The 19,791-nt window shown below is 44.0% G+C and overlaps 7 protein-coding genes and 1 non-coding gene across 8 annotated transcripts; 5 read left to right on the forward strand and 3 right to left on the reverse strand.

Moving 5' to 3' along the window:
- Positions 1–522: 522 nt before the first annotated feature.
- On the forward strand, positions 523–2,262 carry BGW36DRAFT_217379 (uncharacterized protein). The gene is made up of 2 exons (XM_046209979.1): positions 523–1,046; positions 1,109–2,262. The coding sequence occupies exons 1-2, from the start codon at positions 827–829 to the stop codon at positions 2,143–2,145; spliced, it is 1,257 nt and encodes a 418-aa protein (XP_046069821.1). The 5' UTR covers positions 523–826; the 3' UTR covers positions 2,146–2,262.
- A 418-nt stretch (positions 2,263–2,680) lies between these two features.
- BGW36DRAFT_t49 lies at positions 2,681–2,751 on the forward strand. The gene has a single exon. It is a non-coding gene; the product is annotated as a tRNA-Gly (tRNA).
- BGW36DRAFT_217389 (acetyltransferase, GNAT family) lies at positions 2,695–4,248 on the reverse strand. Its single transcript, XM_046209980.1, has one exon. It carries the CDS (start codon positions 4,144–4,146, stop codon positions 3,025–3,027), a length of 1,122 nt encoding a protein of 373 aa, XP_046069822.1. The 5' UTR covers positions 4,147–4,248; the 3' UTR covers positions 2,695–3,024.
- A 2,154-nt stretch (positions 4,249–6,402) lies between these two features.
- Positions 6,403–8,293, reverse strand: BGW36DRAFT_463742 (general substrate transporter; the record flags this gene model as incomplete). Its single annotated transcript, XM_046222228.1, has 4 exons — positions 8,251–8,293; positions 7,936–8,193; positions 6,625–7,874; positions 6,403–6,573 (listed from the first exon to the last, which is right to left on the reverse strand). The coding sequence occupies exons 2-4, from the start codon at positions 8,108–8,110 to the stop codon at positions 6,403–6,405; spliced, it is 1,596 nt and encodes a 531-aa protein (XP_046069823.1). The 5' UTR covers positions 8,111–8,193; positions 8,251–8,293.
- Positions 8,294–8,616: 323 nt separating this feature from the next.
- BGW36DRAFT_454732 (glycosyl hydrolase) lies at positions 8,617–10,350 on the forward strand (the record flags this gene model as incomplete). The annotated part of the gene is made up of 5 exons (XM_046221904.1): positions 8,617–9,021; positions 9,090–9,158; positions 9,212–9,512; positions 9,567–9,740; positions 9,809–10,350. The coding sequence occupies 5 exons, from the start codon at positions 8,617–8,619 to the stop codon at positions 10,348–10,350; spliced, it is 1,491 nt and encodes a 496-aa protein (XP_046069824.1).
- A 3,125-nt stretch (positions 10,351–13,475) lies between these two features.
- BGW36DRAFT_300844 (uncharacterized protein) lies at positions 13,476–14,048 on the reverse strand (the record flags this gene model as incomplete). The annotated part of the gene is made up of 1 exon (XM_046211651.1): positions 13,476–14,048. One exon carries the CDS (start codon positions 14,046–14,048, stop codon positions 13,476–13,478), a length of 573 nt encoding a protein of 190 aa, XP_046069825.1.
- A 1,233-nt stretch (positions 14,049–15,281) lies between these two features.
- Positions 15,282–15,931, forward strand: BGW36DRAFT_384478 (uncharacterized protein). Its single transcript, XM_046216792.1, has 2 exons — positions 15,282–15,402; positions 15,451–15,931. The coding sequence occupies exons 1-2, from the start codon at positions 15,373–15,375 to the stop codon at positions 15,700–15,702; spliced, it is 282 nt and encodes a 93-aa protein (XP_046069826.1). The 5' UTR covers positions 15,282–15,372; the 3' UTR covers positions 15,703–15,931.
- Positions 15,932–17,319: 1,388 nt separating this feature from the next.
- On the forward strand, positions 17,320–17,974 carry BGW36DRAFT_217430 (uncharacterized protein). The gene has a single exon (XM_046209981.1). It carries the CDS (start codon positions 17,535–17,537, stop codon positions 17,868–17,870), a length of 336 nt encoding a protein of 111 aa, XP_046069827.1. The 5' UTR covers positions 17,320–17,534; the 3' UTR covers positions 17,871–17,974.
- Positions 17,975–19,791: the final 1,817 nt, after the last annotated feature.

Here is a 19,791-nt window from a genome sequence, read left to right on the forward strand (position 1 = left end):
AGCCATGGTTATGGATATTATGAAGCTATACGACATATCCCTTGAGGAATGACATGAGGATTTGTTTTCAACTGGAGTTTAGGCGTGTGTTATTGCTTACAGGTGATATTGATGTTCGAAGTTCGTATTATTTGATTTTTTGGTGATTTGGTGAAATACTTAGCAAGGTGATAGGCGAGAGTTTGATAAATACCCTTCTTTAACAATAATCTTTAACTACGATCAATATCTTCATTTTACACTGTTCATTATATTTGTAGATGCCAAACTATATAAATTGAAACAATAAGACTTAGAGATCAGCCGCGCTAACTACTTGAGGAAGGTATGCACGGAGGAAATATATCCATCGAACAAGTAAAGAACTATGTACAAATATAAGTATTCGAGACGTAAAACAGAGAAAAATACAGTATGTTACGTGATTTTGCAAACAAAGCACAGACCAAATTAGTCCTAGCGCCGTTATTGCCAAGAAATCGCGTTGAACGTTTCTTCTCGAATTACAACATCGTCCTTCATCTACAACATCTAGCAGGGAGCTTCTACTTCTCTTCACTAAATGGCTGAGATATGGGTTCGCGGCCTCTTCCCACCATTTGTTCTGTCTGTTCGGCCCAGTGGAAGAAACGGCCAATGACTGTGAAATATCCCCGTGTTGTCAACCACCATAAAGACAGCAATAGTGCCGGCGTTGTGACCGCAGCCGCCGTAGCAAATGACCCTGCAAACGACCTTGGGAATGGCCTCGAACGAGGCAGCAGCTCTCAAACACTTCTGGTAATTGCTAAATTTATGCAAATACTCCGCAACGTAAGCCGAATATATGCTTCGTTTACTCGCTGACTTGTACATACAGGTCAAGCGTCAAAAAGACAAATGGCTTTATAACGGTTGCGTAAATCTTCTCCGAAGCATCCGCTATGAGAGCCTTGCAAGTGGCAATACTATACGGACTCCAGCTAAAGTCACGAGCAGTGCTGGTTATGAGTTCCTCTGTAGCTACAATTGGGTTGGTTCTCAAGAGCCTCGTATCTATGTACCTGGTAAGCAGATTCAGCCCACCATACCTTTTATTTCAAACGTAATGTACTAAAGTTTGGCCAAGGTAGTCCACGGGAGCTTGATTTAAAGCAAGAGGAACTCCCTTTCACGGTACCGGTCGATGCAGGTCAATCCTTTATAGACCAGAATGCTTATAAATCAAGAAAGCATCAGTTCGAGCCATTATTCTTGGCCCTTGATATCATGAAGCCAGATTTCAAGTTTAATGATGTCGACCTGGTAGCAGATCGCACATCTCTGCGTCGACTAATGAAATTCGCGGCTGGGAAGCTTGGCGACATATTTCGCGTTGATCTTCGAGTAGTGCAAAATACCTTATTTATGAACCGTCGCGAGCGGAAGTCGCTGACTTGGGCGAGCAACAATAAATCCCACCATAGCTATGGATTTGGCTTTGAGGCCGCGGTAACGCGCCCTCTACCTGGTTTGGAGGATAGTTCCAGTCATCATCGTATTATACAGTACCAGATGGGGGGGTTGAAGTGCGTGGTTCGATACGAAGTTGATGTGCAATTAAACGATGATAATGGAAAAATCGAAACAGAAGTGAACTACACACCGCATTCGTCAGATAGCTTGAAAAATGCCCCAAGCGAAGACAACAATGGTCAACGGCAAGGAGATTTTCGGGATCGTATCCAAGTCATTCAACGTGGTAAACATAATCCGTCTGCGAAAATTGCCGAAATAAAAAGCCAACCTCTGGGGAAGAGCTCTAGACGGTTTTTAGCATATACGCCTCAACTCTGGTTTGGACGCACTCCTAACTTGATATATGGGGAGCACAAGAATGGAAATTTTGAAACTGTGCGAGTCGCTGACTTCACGGAAAAACTGATCAGGTGGGAGACTGAAAACCAACAGGCTCTTCAAAAATTGACTCTCCTGGTTACCCAGTTAAGATACATAGCTTCCACGAATCGATGGGGCTGTATCGCTGTACATTCTACGGAGAACCCTGGGGTTTTGAACCTGTATCGCCCAAGTAGAGAAATCCAGCCTATTTCTGCCAAATTTATTCCCGTTCAATGGGACGGCTTTAAATACGTGCCTAGAAACATAAATTCGAAAGACACGTGAAGATTCTAGCGCCAAAGTCACACAAGAAAAGCCGAGCTCTCATACAGAGAGGTAGCTTTATTAGTATGGGGCTTTCTCTCTAATTGAGAAAGACATATCTTACCGTTACCATTACGCCATGGAGCCATGTTGTTTGTCAGGCTTCCCTTCTCGTCTCGGAACGATAAAAGGGGGGAAGGGAGGCCGTCTCAATGAACGGCGATGCAGCCGAGGTTGTGCATTCGGCGAATAAGTCATTCACGGGAACTTACAGAACACTTGTCAAGGATTTCAAGAAGTTTAGCACCAAGGAGAAATGCGCTTTTTAAGTCTATATTGCTGGTATATAGCATGTGATTGGAAAGGAGGCCTCTCAGTTTCGATTGGTGAATAGATTTGATAGACTGTACATACGATTTATACTTGAGTAGTGTTTTGAAGGGTGCGTTGATAATTACTAGGCGAATTCAATCGAGAAATCGAGACATAAAACACAAACAGATACTAAAGGTTTATTTTAGCTTTACATATCATCACAATGAAAACATAGTAATTAGCATCATTGGTCTAGTGGTAGAATTCGTCGTTGCCATCGACGAGGCCCGTGTTCGATTCACGGATGATGCATGATTTTTTATTTCCGTATAATTTGAGTTTGATTTTTGAAATTCAATTGTCAACAATAAATAGAAATCTGGCACATATGTGCCAATCTACTGCAATGATTTTGTTAACTCTTGTTTCTTTCAATGGATACAGCCTCGTCTCATCTCTATTATGACATTCCTTGAAAAATAAATACTACTATTAACTTCTCCGTATAGAATCGATATTAAAACCTCTATTTAGAGTGTATCCCACATGTGAAATCATGAATGAAACGGATCTACAGTCGTTAAATTAATCAACCACCTCAATAACTGTCCAGGTCACAGTCCACATCCACCCTCTTCCTCCAACTTTCTCCATAACCCTTCTACTCGCTTGATTCGTTCTCGCCACATCCGCATGTGTAGAAGTTAGATGCGGCATAATATCCCCGTATTTTCCATCTTCCATACCTTTGCGCATAATCGCTTTGGAGAGTGTAATTGCCAGCCCCTTCCCTCGATGCTCCGGCTCAACGTGAAGCGTCACCAGAGAGCCGTCGAAACCAAGAAAACCCCATGCGATTGGCGCATTCCCATCTCCATCGCAATTGTCTTCAGCAGTAGTATTTTGAGATTCATAGATAACAACACTAGGCATGCTCAACAGTGTATGCGGTTCGCGTGGTATGTGAGTCCTGGATCTCACCAACTCAACATGTTCCGGCCGCAATCCCTCTTTTCCATAGTAGTATCCTGATGGAAGAGGGTGGTCCCTGCCACCGGCGGTTTGAAAGACGTCTGGACCAAAGACATATTTTGCGTAAGGCGTGACATCGTATCGATGGACTTTGAGTCCTGAAGGAATCTCGGGGTTTGTATACGAGCCATTACTAAATAGAAGCTGCATCAATCCTGTATGAAGACTTCCAAGGAGTATAGCAGGAGGCACATGTAGTGGAATGACATTCTGTGAGGGGGGGGTCACTTCGATTTTCGCTTCCTGCGTTGAAAGATGAGACAGGTAGGAAGGCATTAATTCTTGATTTATGAAATATAGTAGATCACGGAATTGGTGCCGCGCAGTAGCTTGCTTATGTTCAGAGAGACCTTCAAAACTGGAAATCTTTTCGTCATCGCTATTATCGTCACCGTTCATCACTTCTGCCTCAAGACTCGAGTAGACCCATACTTGAGTTTCGCGACCAGCGAACAAATCAACATAAGCTGCGAGCCAAGGGTCGTCATTCTGTACAGTTTCTGTGAGGTTCGCAGTTGTCAGATAACGGGCTGTATTTCTGGGCTGAGCAGTATCATATTGGATCCGTCTGAGAAGAGGCGTTGAACTGGGGAGAAGCCTTTCTAAGTTTGGGATGAGTGATTGTTGGGGGTTGTCATTGTGGGAGATGAATCGGGTCTGAATTGATTCAGACATTATCTATATGCTCTTGGCTGAAATTTTGATGGGGAATTTCCTTTAATTGTACCGTCTTGTATCTGATTTGTTTAGACGATGAGTCAGAGTATTGAAGTCGTTGGTGGGGCTTACTAGTAGACTAAAACGCCGATGATTGCAAATAACTAGGTGGTATCCACAGACGTATCTCAAGAAGCGGCTGAAACATCGGTAGTGGATAGAGCGTTTTGCAAACAATATTCTATCAAACATAATTTTCTAAGGGTTTGTAGACCTCTGAATTATTTGCAGTTGCATATATGTAGTCGGCAAGATATGACGCATTAGAAGACTGGCCAAATTCTACGCTCTCTATTGGTGACTGCGTGTGATGGCAAATTCATAATCTAATAGCAGAAGATAATATCAAGTAAATCAATAGGTTGATATAATAGCCCATTTTCGCTTAGCAGTTGGGGATTGCTTCATGTTTGAGTACACCTCTGACAGATGGTCGGTTTTACGAGACAAAAATAACAAGAAAGAATTGGAAATGAAAAGCCAGTGAAATAAAACTGGGAGCCAAAATAATGCAATTAACTACAAATGAAGTCTGGAAGCGATTCTTTTGACGGCATGATCCCTGTGTACAAGTCAGCTTTGTGTCGAGACCTATCAATAGTGAATAGATTCGTCGAATATAGATTCTTTTAACAAGTCTACCAAATAGCTTGCTAGGTGGAATGTCGGCAATTTCTCTCCAAATGAACACATTCTTGGTTACATTGACATAACTCTGCCGTAATTTCAAATTGTAGCAGAGAAAAATGTTAGTGCTTGCTGGTGGAAGCGTTTACGAGAGTCTAAATATGGAATGCTGTTTGTTACATTTGCAAGTATAATCCAAACCTCAAGCCTGGTCTACGAACTTTTAATTACCTTTTATTCTAGTTAGTACTCGCGATTTTAAAGAGCTCTCAATATGTTGTGCGGACTTCTTTTGGGCATTTCATAACGTGCAGCTTTGATCACCATGCAGTTAGCACCTTCCCAGTACCTTCAACAAGCAGGGACGCATGTGAAAATGCATGAACACTGCAATGCTCCTCTTAAATAACACAATAGTGCCCCAGAAGTATGAGTGTTGAGAATTTTAAATATGCCCGATATGAAAGATTTTAAGCTAAATTACCCTTGCTATATCATCTGTCTATCCAAGACCTAGCATATATGAGGTAGAGAAAGAGAAGCTGGCGAGGTTACTTTCTGAATATTTGGGAGACATATTTAAGCTCATGTGTCTGTTCTTACTGGGGAATACTGAGAATGAATCATTTCCAACACTAGTTGTCATTGTTCAACCCGGCGCCTTTTGCGACTGGGAAAACCGAGAGTTGAAGATAGTCCGAATTGCTGGGGAAATCTTCTTTCCAGGAGCTGTCAGTGCTACAGCCCAAAAGACATTGTTCATGATTCCAGTAAAATTTTGCCTCCTCAAATGGGGTCCAGTATAAGTCCGCATCAAGAACTGGACTGGCGAACGCCATTTCCAGCAAATGGAGACACTTGGCGATTACATTAAAGCAAGGATTGGGAATGAAGTCTACAAGTGCTTCCTGACCTGTGATCATGTTCTCAACCCGACAGATCCCTCATAAGGTTCCAGGAACACAGTTTCAAGTTAAAATCTAGTGATAATACTGTTATCTGCCATCAGAAGAGGCTCTTGCGGACCTAGTCAAAGTGGAAAGCGACAAAATCAAGTATATTATTGAGCGGCGGGACGGTAAATCCGGCGGCAGTTCTGTGACATCAGAAGAGAATAGGGAAGAAAAAATCGAATGAATTCTCAAATCGAAACTGTCCAGAATATAGTCGTTGCCACTATCTCAAAATTCCGTCTAGAACTTGGTAGAGTTTTTGTCTCTAGTAAATGTACTATAGGCGCTGAAACCTTGTTTCTTATCTCCTTTTCAGTTTCTTTTTCCTTGCTCTATTTACTATTAACATGGTAAGAATCTGATATGAAGGGGGTATTCTTAATTTCATTCGTTACATAGATTTATATGCTATCAATTTAGGAAGTAATAAGCTTTCACTTGATATCACGTCATTTGAATTCGTCATGCTTCTCATACTGAGAACTTTGCAACCCAAAACTAAATGCCATCATACATGTAAAAGCAACAGTGACAACACTCATCATATGCGGAGACAACCAACCATACAGCGCTCAACTTGTGACTACGGATGGGATATGTGAACTTTTCTCGATCGCGTGTCCGCATCCATCGTCTATCCAACAAACTCCTCGTCTAAATCAATCTGATAGGTAGCAGACTTACGAGCTGGAATACGTCTGTGAAACATGATATCCAGTTCGGCAAAAGTTCTGCCTGCTGTCTCAGGTAGACGGAAAAAGCCCCAGGTGGCGGTGAGCAGAGCGAGGCCGCCCCAGAAAAACGCCTTTTACAGTTTCAGATTAGCCACGCATGAGTGAGGAAGATGATTGCCTACTGTTTTTCCCGCGGCATTCCAGGACGTGGGCGACATGAAATATGGCTCTAGTACGCCACCGACGATATTACCAATATAATAGACACTTCGCCCCAAGACGATGGTCTGTGTCCGAAGACGTGTCGAGCCAATTTCAGCCACAATTGTAAAGACAATCGGACCAATCGACATGGAGTATACGGCGAGCCAGGCCAAACACAGCAGCCCCTGTGCCCACGAAATCGCAAATGACTTCGGAACACAAGCCAGAATACCGATCAAAAACAAAATAACGACCGACAGGCAAAATCCACCGAGCCAGATATCCCGTCGGCCCCAACGAGAGATGTAGAACCAGGAAAGAGCAGAGCAGATGACCGAAATACCTGTGCCTGCCAAACCAAGAGCATACGAAGTTGAGGCGGACATGCCGGTTTGTTCGTAGAAGAAAGTTCCGCTATAACATAAAACAGACCCACTGGTGATTTGTGACAGATATACAACGCACGCGATCTCTGTACGACGCAAGTTAGTCCCTCGTATGGCGTCCCAGTAGGTAACACCTTCTCGCTCAGCTTTCTCAAGGTTGTTCGTTTGCATCATCAGTGCAATATGAGAGTCATCGTCGGACTCATTATCAGAAGATAGTTTCTGACAAGCTCGCTTTGCTTCATCGAGTTTGCCAGCGCGGACCAGATACCAGGGAGATTCAGGTGCGAAGAGGACGCCGATGAATAAAGGAAGGGGCCAGATCCACTGTGTCGCAAACGGAATGCGATAGGACCATTGGGTCGCATTATTGACGAGGGCTTTGAGAACACCCGCTGAGATCAGTTGACCAGCGCAGAAACAGACATTCACGTAGGCAGTAAGGTAACCTCTGAGCGCGAGCGGACCAACCTCTGCAGCATACGCCGGTGCTGTTGTCGCGCAGATGCCCCAGGGAATACTACACAGCAACTGGCCCACCAAAATGGTTTCGATATTAGGAGCGAAGAATGTGATAAATACGGTACCAGTCAGCCAGACAAGGGCAGCCATTAGAACCTTGCGAGGCCCGAATTTCGGTGTGAAATATCCATTGAGCAGTGCGCCAATGATATTACCAACCGAACCAATGTCTGTCAACCCGGCTTGCCATTTGGAGGAGATTTGATAGCCGCTTTTGGCATTTAGCCAAGTGCCGTACCTTTTGCGGAAGGCTGGATACCCTATAAAGTTGCCGAGTAGGTGATTATCGTACCCTTCCATGATTACGGCCGTGGATATGACTAGGCTCGTGTGTTAGTCTAGAGTCATTAACATCAAATACCTAGGCTGGGTAAAACTAACGAATAGACCATAATGCAGCTTTCTTGTATATCTTCAGGGCTCGCCATATTGTTAGGCTGTGCTCGGCCTCAGTGGCATGACGTGCCCCAGCATTTAATGCCTTTTGATCGGATTGAAATTCTTGATGGACGGGCTCATGCTTTAAGCACCTGACTTTTTCAATGATTTCTGCCATGATGGAGCAATCTGCATCCTGTTGCGTTTTGAAGTGTTTAGAAATCGGTTGCGATTGACACTGGTCGCAATCGGCCTATAAACGTCTGACTGCGTGGGGATTTCATGCGAGGAAATTGAATTTAGGCTGATTGAATTTAGGCATATACTCGGGAATATTTATTCAAAGGCTTTTACGTTCACGGGGAATCATTTTATCTCTATCTTGTTCGTGTTCCATCTTCGGGCCATCTGCCGGCCTACGTTCCGACGCGTACGATTGGCCTCGTGACTTGTTTGAATGGAATTTTAAGAGAACGTACGATGAAGGTAGACTCAGTTATTCTCCATTTTGGCTGAATGTATGGATAATATCAGGAATCTACAGGTTCTGGTTAACACTGCATAAATTACCAGCCCGTTTCAATTTCCACACTCCAACTCAGAGGTATGCTTGATACTGAGAATAGGCTTTTGTGTATCGAAGTTAGTTGACAGTACTATTTATCGAGGAGATACCAGGACAAAATGAACACGTATGCGAACCCGGTAATACCTGGATTCAACCCTGATCCTTCTATCATCAGGGTCAAAGAAGACTATTTCCTGGTCACTTCGAGCTTTGAATACTTCCCCGGAGCCCCAATCTATCATAGCACAGATCTTATTCAATGGAAATTGATTGGACATGCTTTAAATCGCACCAGTCAGATCCAGATTCACTCCCCGGAGCCCGGTGGAGGCGTGTGGGCGACTACTATACGGCATCATAACGGAGCCTTTTATGTAACTGCGGCCAATTTCAGTAGGTATAGGCCTCTGCAGGACGATAGAGTGCTACCTCGCGGGTTCTATGTCTGCACGCAAAATATCTGGGATGAGAATTCGTGGTCAGACCCGGTTTATTTTGATCAGGTCGGCTTTGATCAAGATGTGTGTCTGTCATCGTCAACAAAAATCATGAATCTAGGTTAATGTCACTAACAATTTGTATATGATAGCTTTTCTGGGATGATGACGGTGCTGTCTATCTTTCGACCACACGTCCCAAGCTTAATCGTACGCAGAATGTAAACCTAAAAGACTTTGCCATTCAACTTCCGAAACCAAAATAATTCGCGAGTCACCATCTGGAATATCTGAGGGTTCGCACATCTTCAAGAGAGTCAGATACTACTACCTTCTCACAGCCGAAGGCGGCACCGGCAGCGCACACAACGAGTGCGTATTTCGGAGTGAGAAAGGTCCATTTGGACCATGGGAAGCCGCCCCGCACAACCCTGTTTGTCGAAATGGAATAAATGACGAAGTGCAGAATACAGGCCATGCGGATCTAGTAAGTGATAGCCAGGGGCAATGGTGGGCTGTGCTGCTGGGAGTACGGCCTGTTTGGAACAAGAATAGATGGGAGACCTCAGTATTTGGTGAGTTTATATGACCTGAGTTTTGAATAATTTTCTTACCCCGTCGTTCAATAGGTAGAGAAACGTTTCTCATTCCTGTGGAATGGGTAGATGACTGGCCTATTTTCAATAGAGGTCACAAAGTATCTCTCCTCTGCACAGGCCCCGGTGTATATCACTATGAGGCATCAATATCATGGAGGGACGATTTCTCAACACCCAAGTTGCAATTGGGTTGGTATCGAAAGAGTACAACCCCATTTCTTTAAAGTCTAGCTTATGAGACGAGAGCGTATTGGCTTACGATAATAACATAGACACTCCTCTCAAGGTTGATTATTCCTTGACTGTCCGTTCCAACTTGTTGCGGTTATATGGGGGTCCATACAATCTATCAGTCCCAGCAAGTCCAACACTACTACTTCGAAAGCAGACACATCGATTCTGCAGATGGGAGACTCGACTATCATTCCACCCTTCATCGACAATAGCGGAAGCCGGCACTGTAGTATGGTGGAATTATTTCACGTACGCTAGCATCGGCATCCGGACAAATGGTGAAAATAGATTCGTTCGATTTCGGGATACAATGGGAAGGTTTACAGAACGGAAGCTGAAGGGTTATAACTCGGATGTCGTGCTCTGTATCGTCTGTGGTGATGCATATCTGCTTGGTTTTAGAGAGGTCGGTGATGAGTCTGAAAAGTTCCAATGGTTTGATGAAGTGAGCAATGCTGCCATGACAGCAGATCCGCCTATTGGGCTTAGCTTTACGGGGATGATGCTAGGCCTATATTCGTTTGCGGAGGGACAGCCATCATCCTCGCCGGCGGACTTCCATTATGTCGAAGTTAATTGATTGATTGGCGTTAATATTTCAAATGTTGACAGTTACATCTCTACTATTTGTGCCAAGTATACATGCCTGCACTCGGGAGGTGTATGGTTCGGACTAATATCACGATGCACTAAATAAGAAGTATTCCCAAGGTTACAGGCTACAACCGTTGTTGTGAAGCTGAGGGGGCTGAGCTGAAGTGCGTCGACATATAAAAAAGTAGGGCGCAGTACCTTGCGGTGTATTTCAGATAGTTTCGGTAATCCTACGGGCCTTCTCCGAAGTTCCTAGTGATAGTACCTCGCCGAGTACATATGTGACTGATTATATTCAGAACGAAGCAGTTTTTCTATGACTCTTCTACAATTCCTCTCTGTATGTAAAATAATAATAATATCCATCTCCAAAATTTATTTGAAGAGTTCAGTTCAAAGGATAGGATGCAAGAAACGGAGATGAGCCTGTGATTTATATCCAGTATATAAAAACACAAACACGGAGCATTGTTATTATCCCATGGATGTACAAAATCGATACAATAATCAATCCATAGCTGGTCAAGGCTATATTAGCAGTTAGAACGGATGCAGTGTATATTTAAATGATAAAGATTGCGTTCTCCCCAGACAAATTAGCGGTAGCAGAGCCAACTGCGTATTACATTTACGTATATTATACCTATGGATTGGCAAGCAGCATGACTAACTGTTATCTTTTGGATGGGGGGTGACCGCCAGTAAGATTTTGTAACATAAATAAAAAATAATCACACGCTTGAACAGGAGACATGACGAAAGATATGGGCTGATGGGCATTCTTTTGCCTTCTCTCCCATTTCCACTTTTCCTTGTTGTATTTACTGTTAGCGTGGTGGGAAATTTGGGCCTCATCAATTGATAATAAGTGTATGGATGGATTCTTGCCTTCCTTCAATTAATACAAACCGATTGAGATTATTTATATTTCTTCACATTTATGCGTCTCGAGATGACACCAGACAGGGAATCAATTTGGCTTTCTTACAGCGGAAACCCTTTAAGAGTGGGAAAATAGATCAAAGGCGTTATTAGACCTTTGAGAACATGGAGTGGTTAGATGGGCCACAGAAGATGCTACGTCACTAAACATAGCCTATAAAGCAGTTTAGTTTAGCATAAAAGAACCCTATATCAATTGACGTGTATGTAATTGGCGAGTTGTAATGACATGAACTTTCGTTATTAAGGTTAATTCATTACCATGAAGCTTTTCAGACTAGGTTCAAATATAAAACGAATTAACATTGGCTATACTATTAATTTTAAGGTAGTCGTAAAAGCGTAAGAGGGAAATATCTCTTACGAACTTTCTTTGTAAGGTGTAGATACTATGTTTGTGCTATAGTAGAATAATTATAATTTTCCAATCAATTGCAAAATTCAGATAATTTATAAAAGTCACAGATAACGACCAAATTGCAATGACCCTGCAGGTGCAAAATCCCCGACAGCAGCAGTAACTTTCCATCCACATGCATGCAAGCACCGAAAATGACCGACATCAACCCCCACCAGAATCCAAACACAATGAAAGATTCTCCCAACACACCACTCAGGATAAATCCCGACCATCGCCGATGGCTCTTTTCCTGTAGGGTCGCCTTTGTTTACCTATTATACTATCCATGGTATTCATAGATCGACCAAAAACCGTGGAGGATCTCGGCCGGAAATTTAGGCCGAGACTAATATTCAATGGCTTGGCAGGCCTGTTAGTAGTATATGGCTAGGGCTTACTTAGTCTTACGCATTTATATCATTCTAATACAATATCATAATAGTAAGCAGTGATTATTCCTTATTTTTGGTCAATTAACCCGGTTCTTTTGTTAGCTTGCTCGCGTTTTGTATCCCGACTGGGTTATACCCGCAGCTATATCTACACCGTAACATGTGTATGCGTTTGGTCAGCTGAGACAGTATTAGCGAAAGGGATTGACCGGATTTTGTCAGCCTTGAATGGTAGAAGAGGAAGCGACAAATAATTTTCTCCTTATATTGTTGCCACGGAAGGCGAGTTGATGATAAGCCATATGCAGAACTCGTAATACGTACATAGGGCGGTGTCAGGCAAAGTTTATCTGGTATGTGTCAGGTCAGGCCAAGCCCGAGAACCTGGTAACAAGAAAAACACAATTCTTGCGGACAATCATAGCGATGGCTGGCTGTCAAGCACAGACAGTGAGAAAATAGTGCTGCTGCTAGCTGAGAACTAGTCATAGCCAGGGGCAAAAAGCACGGGGCGCGGAGGGCGCCGAGTCAGCTGTCATTCTTAACCTGGTCCCTGGCGATCCGCCACCGTTTACTTCGTCTATGGAGTATAGGGGTTGTAAATAATAAATAGTCATTCGTGGGTTTGGACTCGGGCTTTATTCGCCTGGAATATTGAGGCGGATTTCCTCGGTCTAATTAAAACACGAATAATTGCCGGCGAGTACGGTCCATTGGTCGGACAGACGGTTAAACAGTACTTTATTGTGCCACATGTATGATTCCAAATCACCTACCAAGGATGGGCTGCGCATTAACGATATTATGATAACCGCCCTAACAATATGATGAGGACCCTGAACCTAGCGCGGCCTCATGATATCAAGCCCTGCCTGTTCGGGGATACAGACTGCCCGATTCAGAGGCTCGATCTTCAGAGCATTCTTCGTCACACTCAACACTAAGTAACACTAGGAATAATTCAAACTATATGATATGCGTGACTAAAAAGGTCGAAAATAGGAGTAGGGACAAATTCCACTTTGGGACGGCCAGGTGGGGCTATTCTATAGTTTGTTTCGCAGTCCAATAATATTGATGACGTCGATGAGATGATCAGATGATCTACAGGGACACATTATTATTAAATGATTACTAACTCAAGAATCAAAGATGAAAGGGAGGCGCTATTCATATTGTTCACTCGTAGTAAGGAGCAATGTAGTAGGAACATGAGTATGAGTAGCATGGTGTAGGGATAAGAGAAACATATGGCCCGCTCCGCTCGCCTCACGCAAAACGCCTCATTGTCAAACATCAATTCCCAGGACAAAAGAGAGAAAAAAGAAAAGAAAAAAGACCAACGCCGCATTTCATCGTAATCGGCACCCCGCCGAATCAGTTTTCTGTCATCTCCTCAAACGGACTACGCGGTCCCACCATCCAGTCCTCCATGGCCAGCCACTGGCTCCATCGCGCATCAGCCGCGCGGAGTTCCTCTTCTTGCGGGTCGCGCAACGGACGCAGAAACGGCACTGTTTCGTGCGGTGTCATGTCGTAATGAGCCTTGGTTTCCAGCCAGCCGCCGCTCTTGGCGGTAAAGAGATAGTTTACCCGTTCCTGAGAATGTAGAGGCCCGATTCCCGCATACCACTCCTCCCCGAAGAGCTCCTGCAGGACCGGGGGCGCGTCTGCTGCTGTAATGACAAGTCGTCGAATGTACGGGATGAGCGAGACCGCGCATGTAGGTGTGTATTGTGAAACGGGATCGGAGGTGCGCTGACAAGGTAGGAGGATGTTGACCAGGGCCGCGAGGGATTGGGTTTTTGGCGTATGCTGTGCCACGTTGAGAAAGTGTCGTACGCAGCTCTGGTACGCGGGGAACCACTCTGTCGGGTTGATTTTGGCGGTTTCCGCACATAAAGAAGCGCTCGGCATTTCGACGGTGGTAATATCAGCGCCGGGCTGCATTGTTTGAGATGGGTTGACTCCGAGTCTGCTGGTGTTAACGAAGAAATAGAAATAGTTGCAAGTCATTGCATGAGTACCTACCTATGCAACGAAGAGCGGAACGACTCTTGGATAGATGACGGGGCGGTCTTTAAGCTGTGCCAAAGTCGCTTTCTTAGTCCACGGCGATTCGACTGGACGTGGTGGACAGTCGACATGCATGCACTGTAGAAAGGGAAATAAGGAACGGCCTCGGCGGGCTGGCGACAGGGTCAGACATGTAAATGAGTTGAGATAACTTTGCGACAGCTGAGGGTTGAGAGTGTCAATGCCAATGGCCATCCATATCGGGCTGGGCACGGGCTTATATATAGACGTGAAGCGAGCGATGGTGGATCCTTCCCAGAAGGGAGGAGGAGGATCTCCAGTGGCAGAGAGTCGCTGTGCCGGCCCAAAATCTGATCCATGAGATTTCGATTATAGTTTGGCAGAGATTGGACATTCTCTGGGACTGCAGCATTCCTCCAGGCAGCCGCATATCGCATATCAGACACAGGAAACACAGACAGAGCAGACGGCAGGAACAGTGAAAGAATGGATGAATGGATGAAGCTATCGAGATACTATCGAGTCAGCCACATCCTGGTCAGCCACAGCCCCACTAAACTATGGCGGTGCGTGATTTCCAGGTGCTCATTGGCTGCCGCTGGCCCGTCGGGGCGGCCGAGATCGCCTTTTTTTTATTCTTTGCCTATTAATATTTTTATTATTAATATGTGGCAGTATTATGTGATGAAAATTGAGACAAATTAACAGGCTATTATGGTATTAGTATTTTCTTATCATAGACTAATATATTATGTATTAGTATTAATATACGTAGAGTAACATACATAGAGTAGTATGTTGACAGTCCCACGGATGTGGTGTACCATCTGTACTACACTCCTACTACTACTATATTACTAGGAGACGAGGGATAGACAGTGAAGTGATGAAGTCATCACTTAGCAGGCCCCTTGTCGTCATCAATTGATAGTACTAAATTACCCCCAGGCCAACAGCATTCAATAATGCGTGTTAGCGCCTGAGGCCGATCGCGATCGGGGCTAGCAGGGGTGCCGCCCAATCAGCGCGCCCGACCGCATCGGTAATTCTTCGTTCTTCTCATCGTGGCTTCAATTATGGGACTTCCTAGATAGGCAGCTGTCAGCTCAGCCTGATCTCGCCTGGATCTCTGAAGAGTACAAATACTAGCCGAGTCACGACCAAGTTCAAGGCACCTAGACTTGTCACTCAGAACCCAAGAATCAATCCAAGAATCGATCTCAGACTAGACATCAAGATGACCTACAAAACCAACTACGAACTTTGGGTATGTAAGTCATGGAATTTGAACATGAACGCCAACTAAAACCCTCAGAACCCGCGCCCCCCGCAAATGTCAGAGGTCGACCTCATCCTCGGCCAAACATACCCTCATGTGGCCATGCTGCCATACTCCTACTGCTGCCACTGCTACTACGAAGAGGAAGAAGAAGCCCTAAGTCCCACGAGCTGCAGCATGTCGACGTCCTCCTCGTTCCAGTCGACTTTTACCAAAAGCAGCGGATGCGCCAACAATAACCGGCGCACCAGGATCCGATCGCGGCTGCGAAAGCTGCTGAATTGTTAATGTCGTCTCGCATACACTCATTTCGATATTTCACTATGTGACTCTATTCACTCCACTCCATTAAGGCGTGTCATTCTTTGATATCATCTATAATTATTGTGCAAGCATTTCCGGCAAGGCGTTGGTGGTTAGGCGAGATGATTAGAACGGTTATGGGGTTTTGACTTTATTTACTGTGTTACATTGAACTATAGATAATTTATGCATCTTCAAATCAAATTCATTTTCCAAGCAAATATCGAAATAGTCATGTATGTAGACGGTCCAAGCATGTTACTAGCTAGAGGGTTAATTTCCATTAATTATTCTTTTCGGCACAAGTCATGCTAAACTTAATACAGAAATTGTTGAATTATTTCTTATTAGGATTTCGTTCTGACCCTCTCCTAGCTTGGTGATGATCCAACTACCAACTTTCGGAGTAGATACCCATCATTCTACAGCAGATGACTGAGCACGTTACATACGAAAATTAAGATTGAAATTCCCAATATACATTCCCATAATCATCACTATCATTAATTAATTTTAATTAATCATGATTCATCACTCGCCCTCCCGCTGATCGGTACCACAGCAGTTTGGTTCGTATAGTCTGAGCACCGGATCATTTAGCCTGCGAACCGCCTGGAATGTAGACTAAACTGTATTCCACCAAAACCAACCAATGATCGACATGTCCTGTTATTTTTACTTTTTCTCCCCCTCTTTCCCGTCCGCTGTTGATTCTTGGTTGTGCGACCTGCAAGTGATACCCAGATTGAGATAACGTGCTGTTACGACAATGCACTCGTGATGAATGATCGTCGTGCTCGAGTCTCGTGCATGCAGTCCAGACTCTAGGTAGGACCGGACATCACAACTGTACATTCAGTTCAGACTACGTGTAGGAATGGATTGCGTTTAGCAGACATTGCTGATTGCTGCATCTTCCACGGTGACAGCTCAACGAGCTGCACTGTAACTGTCAACGTACATGTACTACTGCTAGGTGCATTGCAGCACCATTTTGCCCTCGCATTCACCCACAGTTAATCAAGGAGCCACAGTTACGAAGGAGCCACAGTTACGAAGGAGCCACATTTACCAAGGAGCCACATTTACCAAGGAGCCACATTTACCAAGGAGCCACAGTTACCAAGGAGCCACAGTTACCAAGGAGCCACAGTTACCAAGGAGAAATGGCAGTGCGGCCAGGACTCGGTCACCGGGGAATGCTCGGTGGACTGCTGGGCCACAGGATAATATCCCAACTCTGTATGAACCATGGTACGCTTTCTATTAGTGTGTGATCAAAATCTAATTTTAAGTAAAAAATGTTAAATCCAGAGATATTTTTGTCGCCCGGACATGTCCGTAGCAAATCGCGATCGATCGGACATACCGGCCCCATGCACTAGCCACGCACTAGCCACGAACTAGCCACGAACCAGCCACGAACCTCGGCTCCTTCGGGTCGCGGTGGGCTGGAATGTGGCTAGTGCTATATGGCTAGTGATATGTAGCTACTGTGGCTTGCCTCGTTCCAGAAGCCTCAAAAGAGCAAAGAATGGGCTAACTATATTGTGGCACAATTATTATTCGAACAGCCTTGGTTCTGTTGCCGGCGGGTTAGCTCTGTAATGTATTTGAGATCCAAAAATTAGAAATCCAAAAATTAAAACTGCGTCCGGCTCCTCGTGATGTTGACCTCCCCTTGCTTGCGGTTCTGCTGGATTAATGCTGGATTAATGCTGGCTACTGTATACATACATACACATTTGCAGACGCACCAGCCACAGAGGACCATTGACATTTAGAAGTAAGGCAGGGCTACGTCACTTCATAAATTAATGGATCTATGGACAGGCTGGTACGCTAGTCTCGTTGAGGTAGCTCTCACGGCCATCCTTGATAGTGGACAGGCTAGAACAAGGATTAATCGGCTCGTCCTAACAGTCAGGAAAGAGGCAGTCCCAATAGATACGCTGATAGAATTATTAGGTGATCACGATGACTCGATTAACTGGAAAACTGATTGGCCGGAGAAGTGTGATTGCAACGTGCTAAGTGCAGAATCCGTCTGGCACTATCGATTTTATCCACCCGATCCGGGGGTTTATAAAATGGACGAAAGAATGCGGAGCCTGATTCGCAGGAGTTTTTTTCTCCAATATTTTCTAATTTGATAGCATGTCTAAACTCCTTCCTGTTTGGGTTAGCTGGTTGTTGCCCTGCGTGTTTGTGTCGTGTTGCACCTGGTAAGCCGGCCAGAGTCTTGTACGAGGCTGGTGCTCTGGATGTTGTACCACACAGCCTTGTTTCATGATATATTATATCAACGACATGGATATGATTTGGAATTAATTCTCATCACCAGGCTGCGTCACACCAGCATTAACAATCTGATTTCACTGTTAATCGCAGAAAATCAGGCTGAGCTAACTGTCGATCGTCCGTCGCCCCCGTACGAGCCCACGCCAAGACATATTGAAACTCATCAAGGTACGTCACCAGACTGCAACCCAGCCACGTGGACATTCTCTTCTTTTTCGGTGTATGCCCCTCTTCTATACTCATTGCGGCACCTACTCTACTCAATGCGGAAAAACTTGGAACCCTGAAGACTTCACTTGACTCTAAAGCTGCGACTAGACGCGGGACGATCCGGTGGGATAAATACAGCCTTGTTTATAAAAACAGGTTTGTTAGCTGAAATATTAATTTTGGCATAGCTTTGGGGGCATCATTTCGATGGCTACTTCTTATTTGGGATTTGAGTACCGTGCGACCAGTACCCTCCGGTGATGAGGCTGCAGGTGACGAGAATTGTTATGCTACATACCTGGCTTTAATCATGTCCTGTTGAATGCTATTCACTGATTACGATTACTATCTGTTTTGAATTATTATAGATAAGTCGACCTCTTGATGCAGGTAGTTCCTAATTCTTACAACACGATTACTATACAGATCACTCCCAGTGGGCAGTGCTTCAATCTTGACGAGTGATCTTTTGCTCATATTATAGGGATTATAATGTGATAAATTAATGGTGATTAAGATGATGATTACTGATCAGCCTGCGTCCTGTTTAGAATTATGCACCCATTCTTGGTAGTAGGGTTATAGATAAAACTCCGGATGGTTGATGGTTAATGGCCGATTGTTCGTCATTGAAATGGGTTCATATCTTACAAATTGATATTAAATCATCATCGCATCAATAATTAGTCAGAAGCGGGTATTGTAATTATGCTTCTTCTTAATGGTGTGTGTTAATTAATGCATACATAGCATAATTGAAGCGTTGGGTAGTAAATGGCATCCTGATTTATCAGGCAGAAACATCGATGGCTAAGTCCACACAACGACATGTATTCCGTAGCCATAGTATTGATTGAATACTCTTATGGTTTAAGTACCAGGTATCGTCATAATCTAATCTTATTTAACTTTGATAAACTAATACTATAAGTTTTATATGAGTAAAATCAGAGGCTGTTTGTAACAGTCTAGGGTATGTGTGCTTTCTGAAAAAATATATATTTATTGTTATCTAGGTACATGAGAAATGCAGGGCTCTAATATGTAGCCGGAATGGTTACACTGTGGTGGAATCCCATAGATCATGACATTCCTGGTCAATCATTTAAAGACCAGATGAATTTGTATGCCAGGCCATTGAACTTACATGTATATTAGAATTATGACTACATGTAACTATATAGCAAACCTAAACAATAATAAGATTAATGAGAAAGAATCTTTAACTATATTCGATTGTTTATGAGAAACTGAATACTATATATAGCATTTCATACATTATGTTGAGGCATTACACATATTTCTGAAATAAGAAGTCCATTATAATATTGGTAGTCAACTGCATTTATATTTCCTTTGAATTGTGTGTGTGAGTAGTAACAGTGGTCCCGTGACTAGAACACTGTGAAGAACTGTGTGAACAGTGCTGCAATGCCAGTGCAAACGAACAAATTTGCTCGCTTAATACACACAAACGACATCTTTATTCCGTTATCCTTCCCATGCCAGTCGTCAATCAGCATCACTGGCTGTCCAGGTCAACTATCGTCATCCCCTAACATC

This window comes from Talaromyces proteolyticus, assembly GCF_021365285.1.
Source record: "Talaromyces proteolyticus strain PMI_201 chromosome Unknown BGW36scaffold_9, whole genome shotgun sequence".
In the NCBI taxonomy this organism is placed as follows: domain Eukaryota; kingdom Fungi; phylum Ascomycota; class Eurotiomycetes; order Eurotiales; family Trichocomaceae; genus Talaromyces; species Talaromyces proteolyticus.

What these genes read in the sequence shown, in the direction of transcription:
- BGW36DRAFT_217379 (XM_046209979.1), top strand. Translation starts at nt 827, where the DNA reads ATGCTTCGTTTACTCGCTGACTTGTACATACAGGTCAAGCGTCAAAAA. An exon ending in GCCTCGTATCTATGTACCTG is followed by an intron (nt 1,047 to 1,108) that starts GTAAGCAGATTC and finishes AGTTTGGCCAAG; the next exon opens with GTAGTCCACGGGAGCTTGAT.
- BGW36DRAFT_217389 (XM_046209980.1), bottom strand. Translation starts at nt 4,146, where the DNA reads ATGTCTGAATCAATTCAGACCCGATTCATCTCCCACAATGACAACCCC.
- BGW36DRAFT_384478 (XM_046216792.1), top strand. Translation starts at nt 15,373, where the DNA reads ATGACCTACAAAACCAACTACGAACTTTGG. An exon ending in AAACCAACTACGAACTTTGG is followed by an intron (nt 15,403 to 15,450) that starts GTATGTAAGTCA and finishes TAAAACCCTCAG; the next exon opens with AACCCGCGCCCCCCGCAAAT.
- BGW36DRAFT_217430 (XM_046209981.1), top strand. Translation starts at nt 17,535, where the DNA reads ATGGATCTATGGACAGGCTGGTACGCTAGTCTCGTTGAGGTAGCTCTC.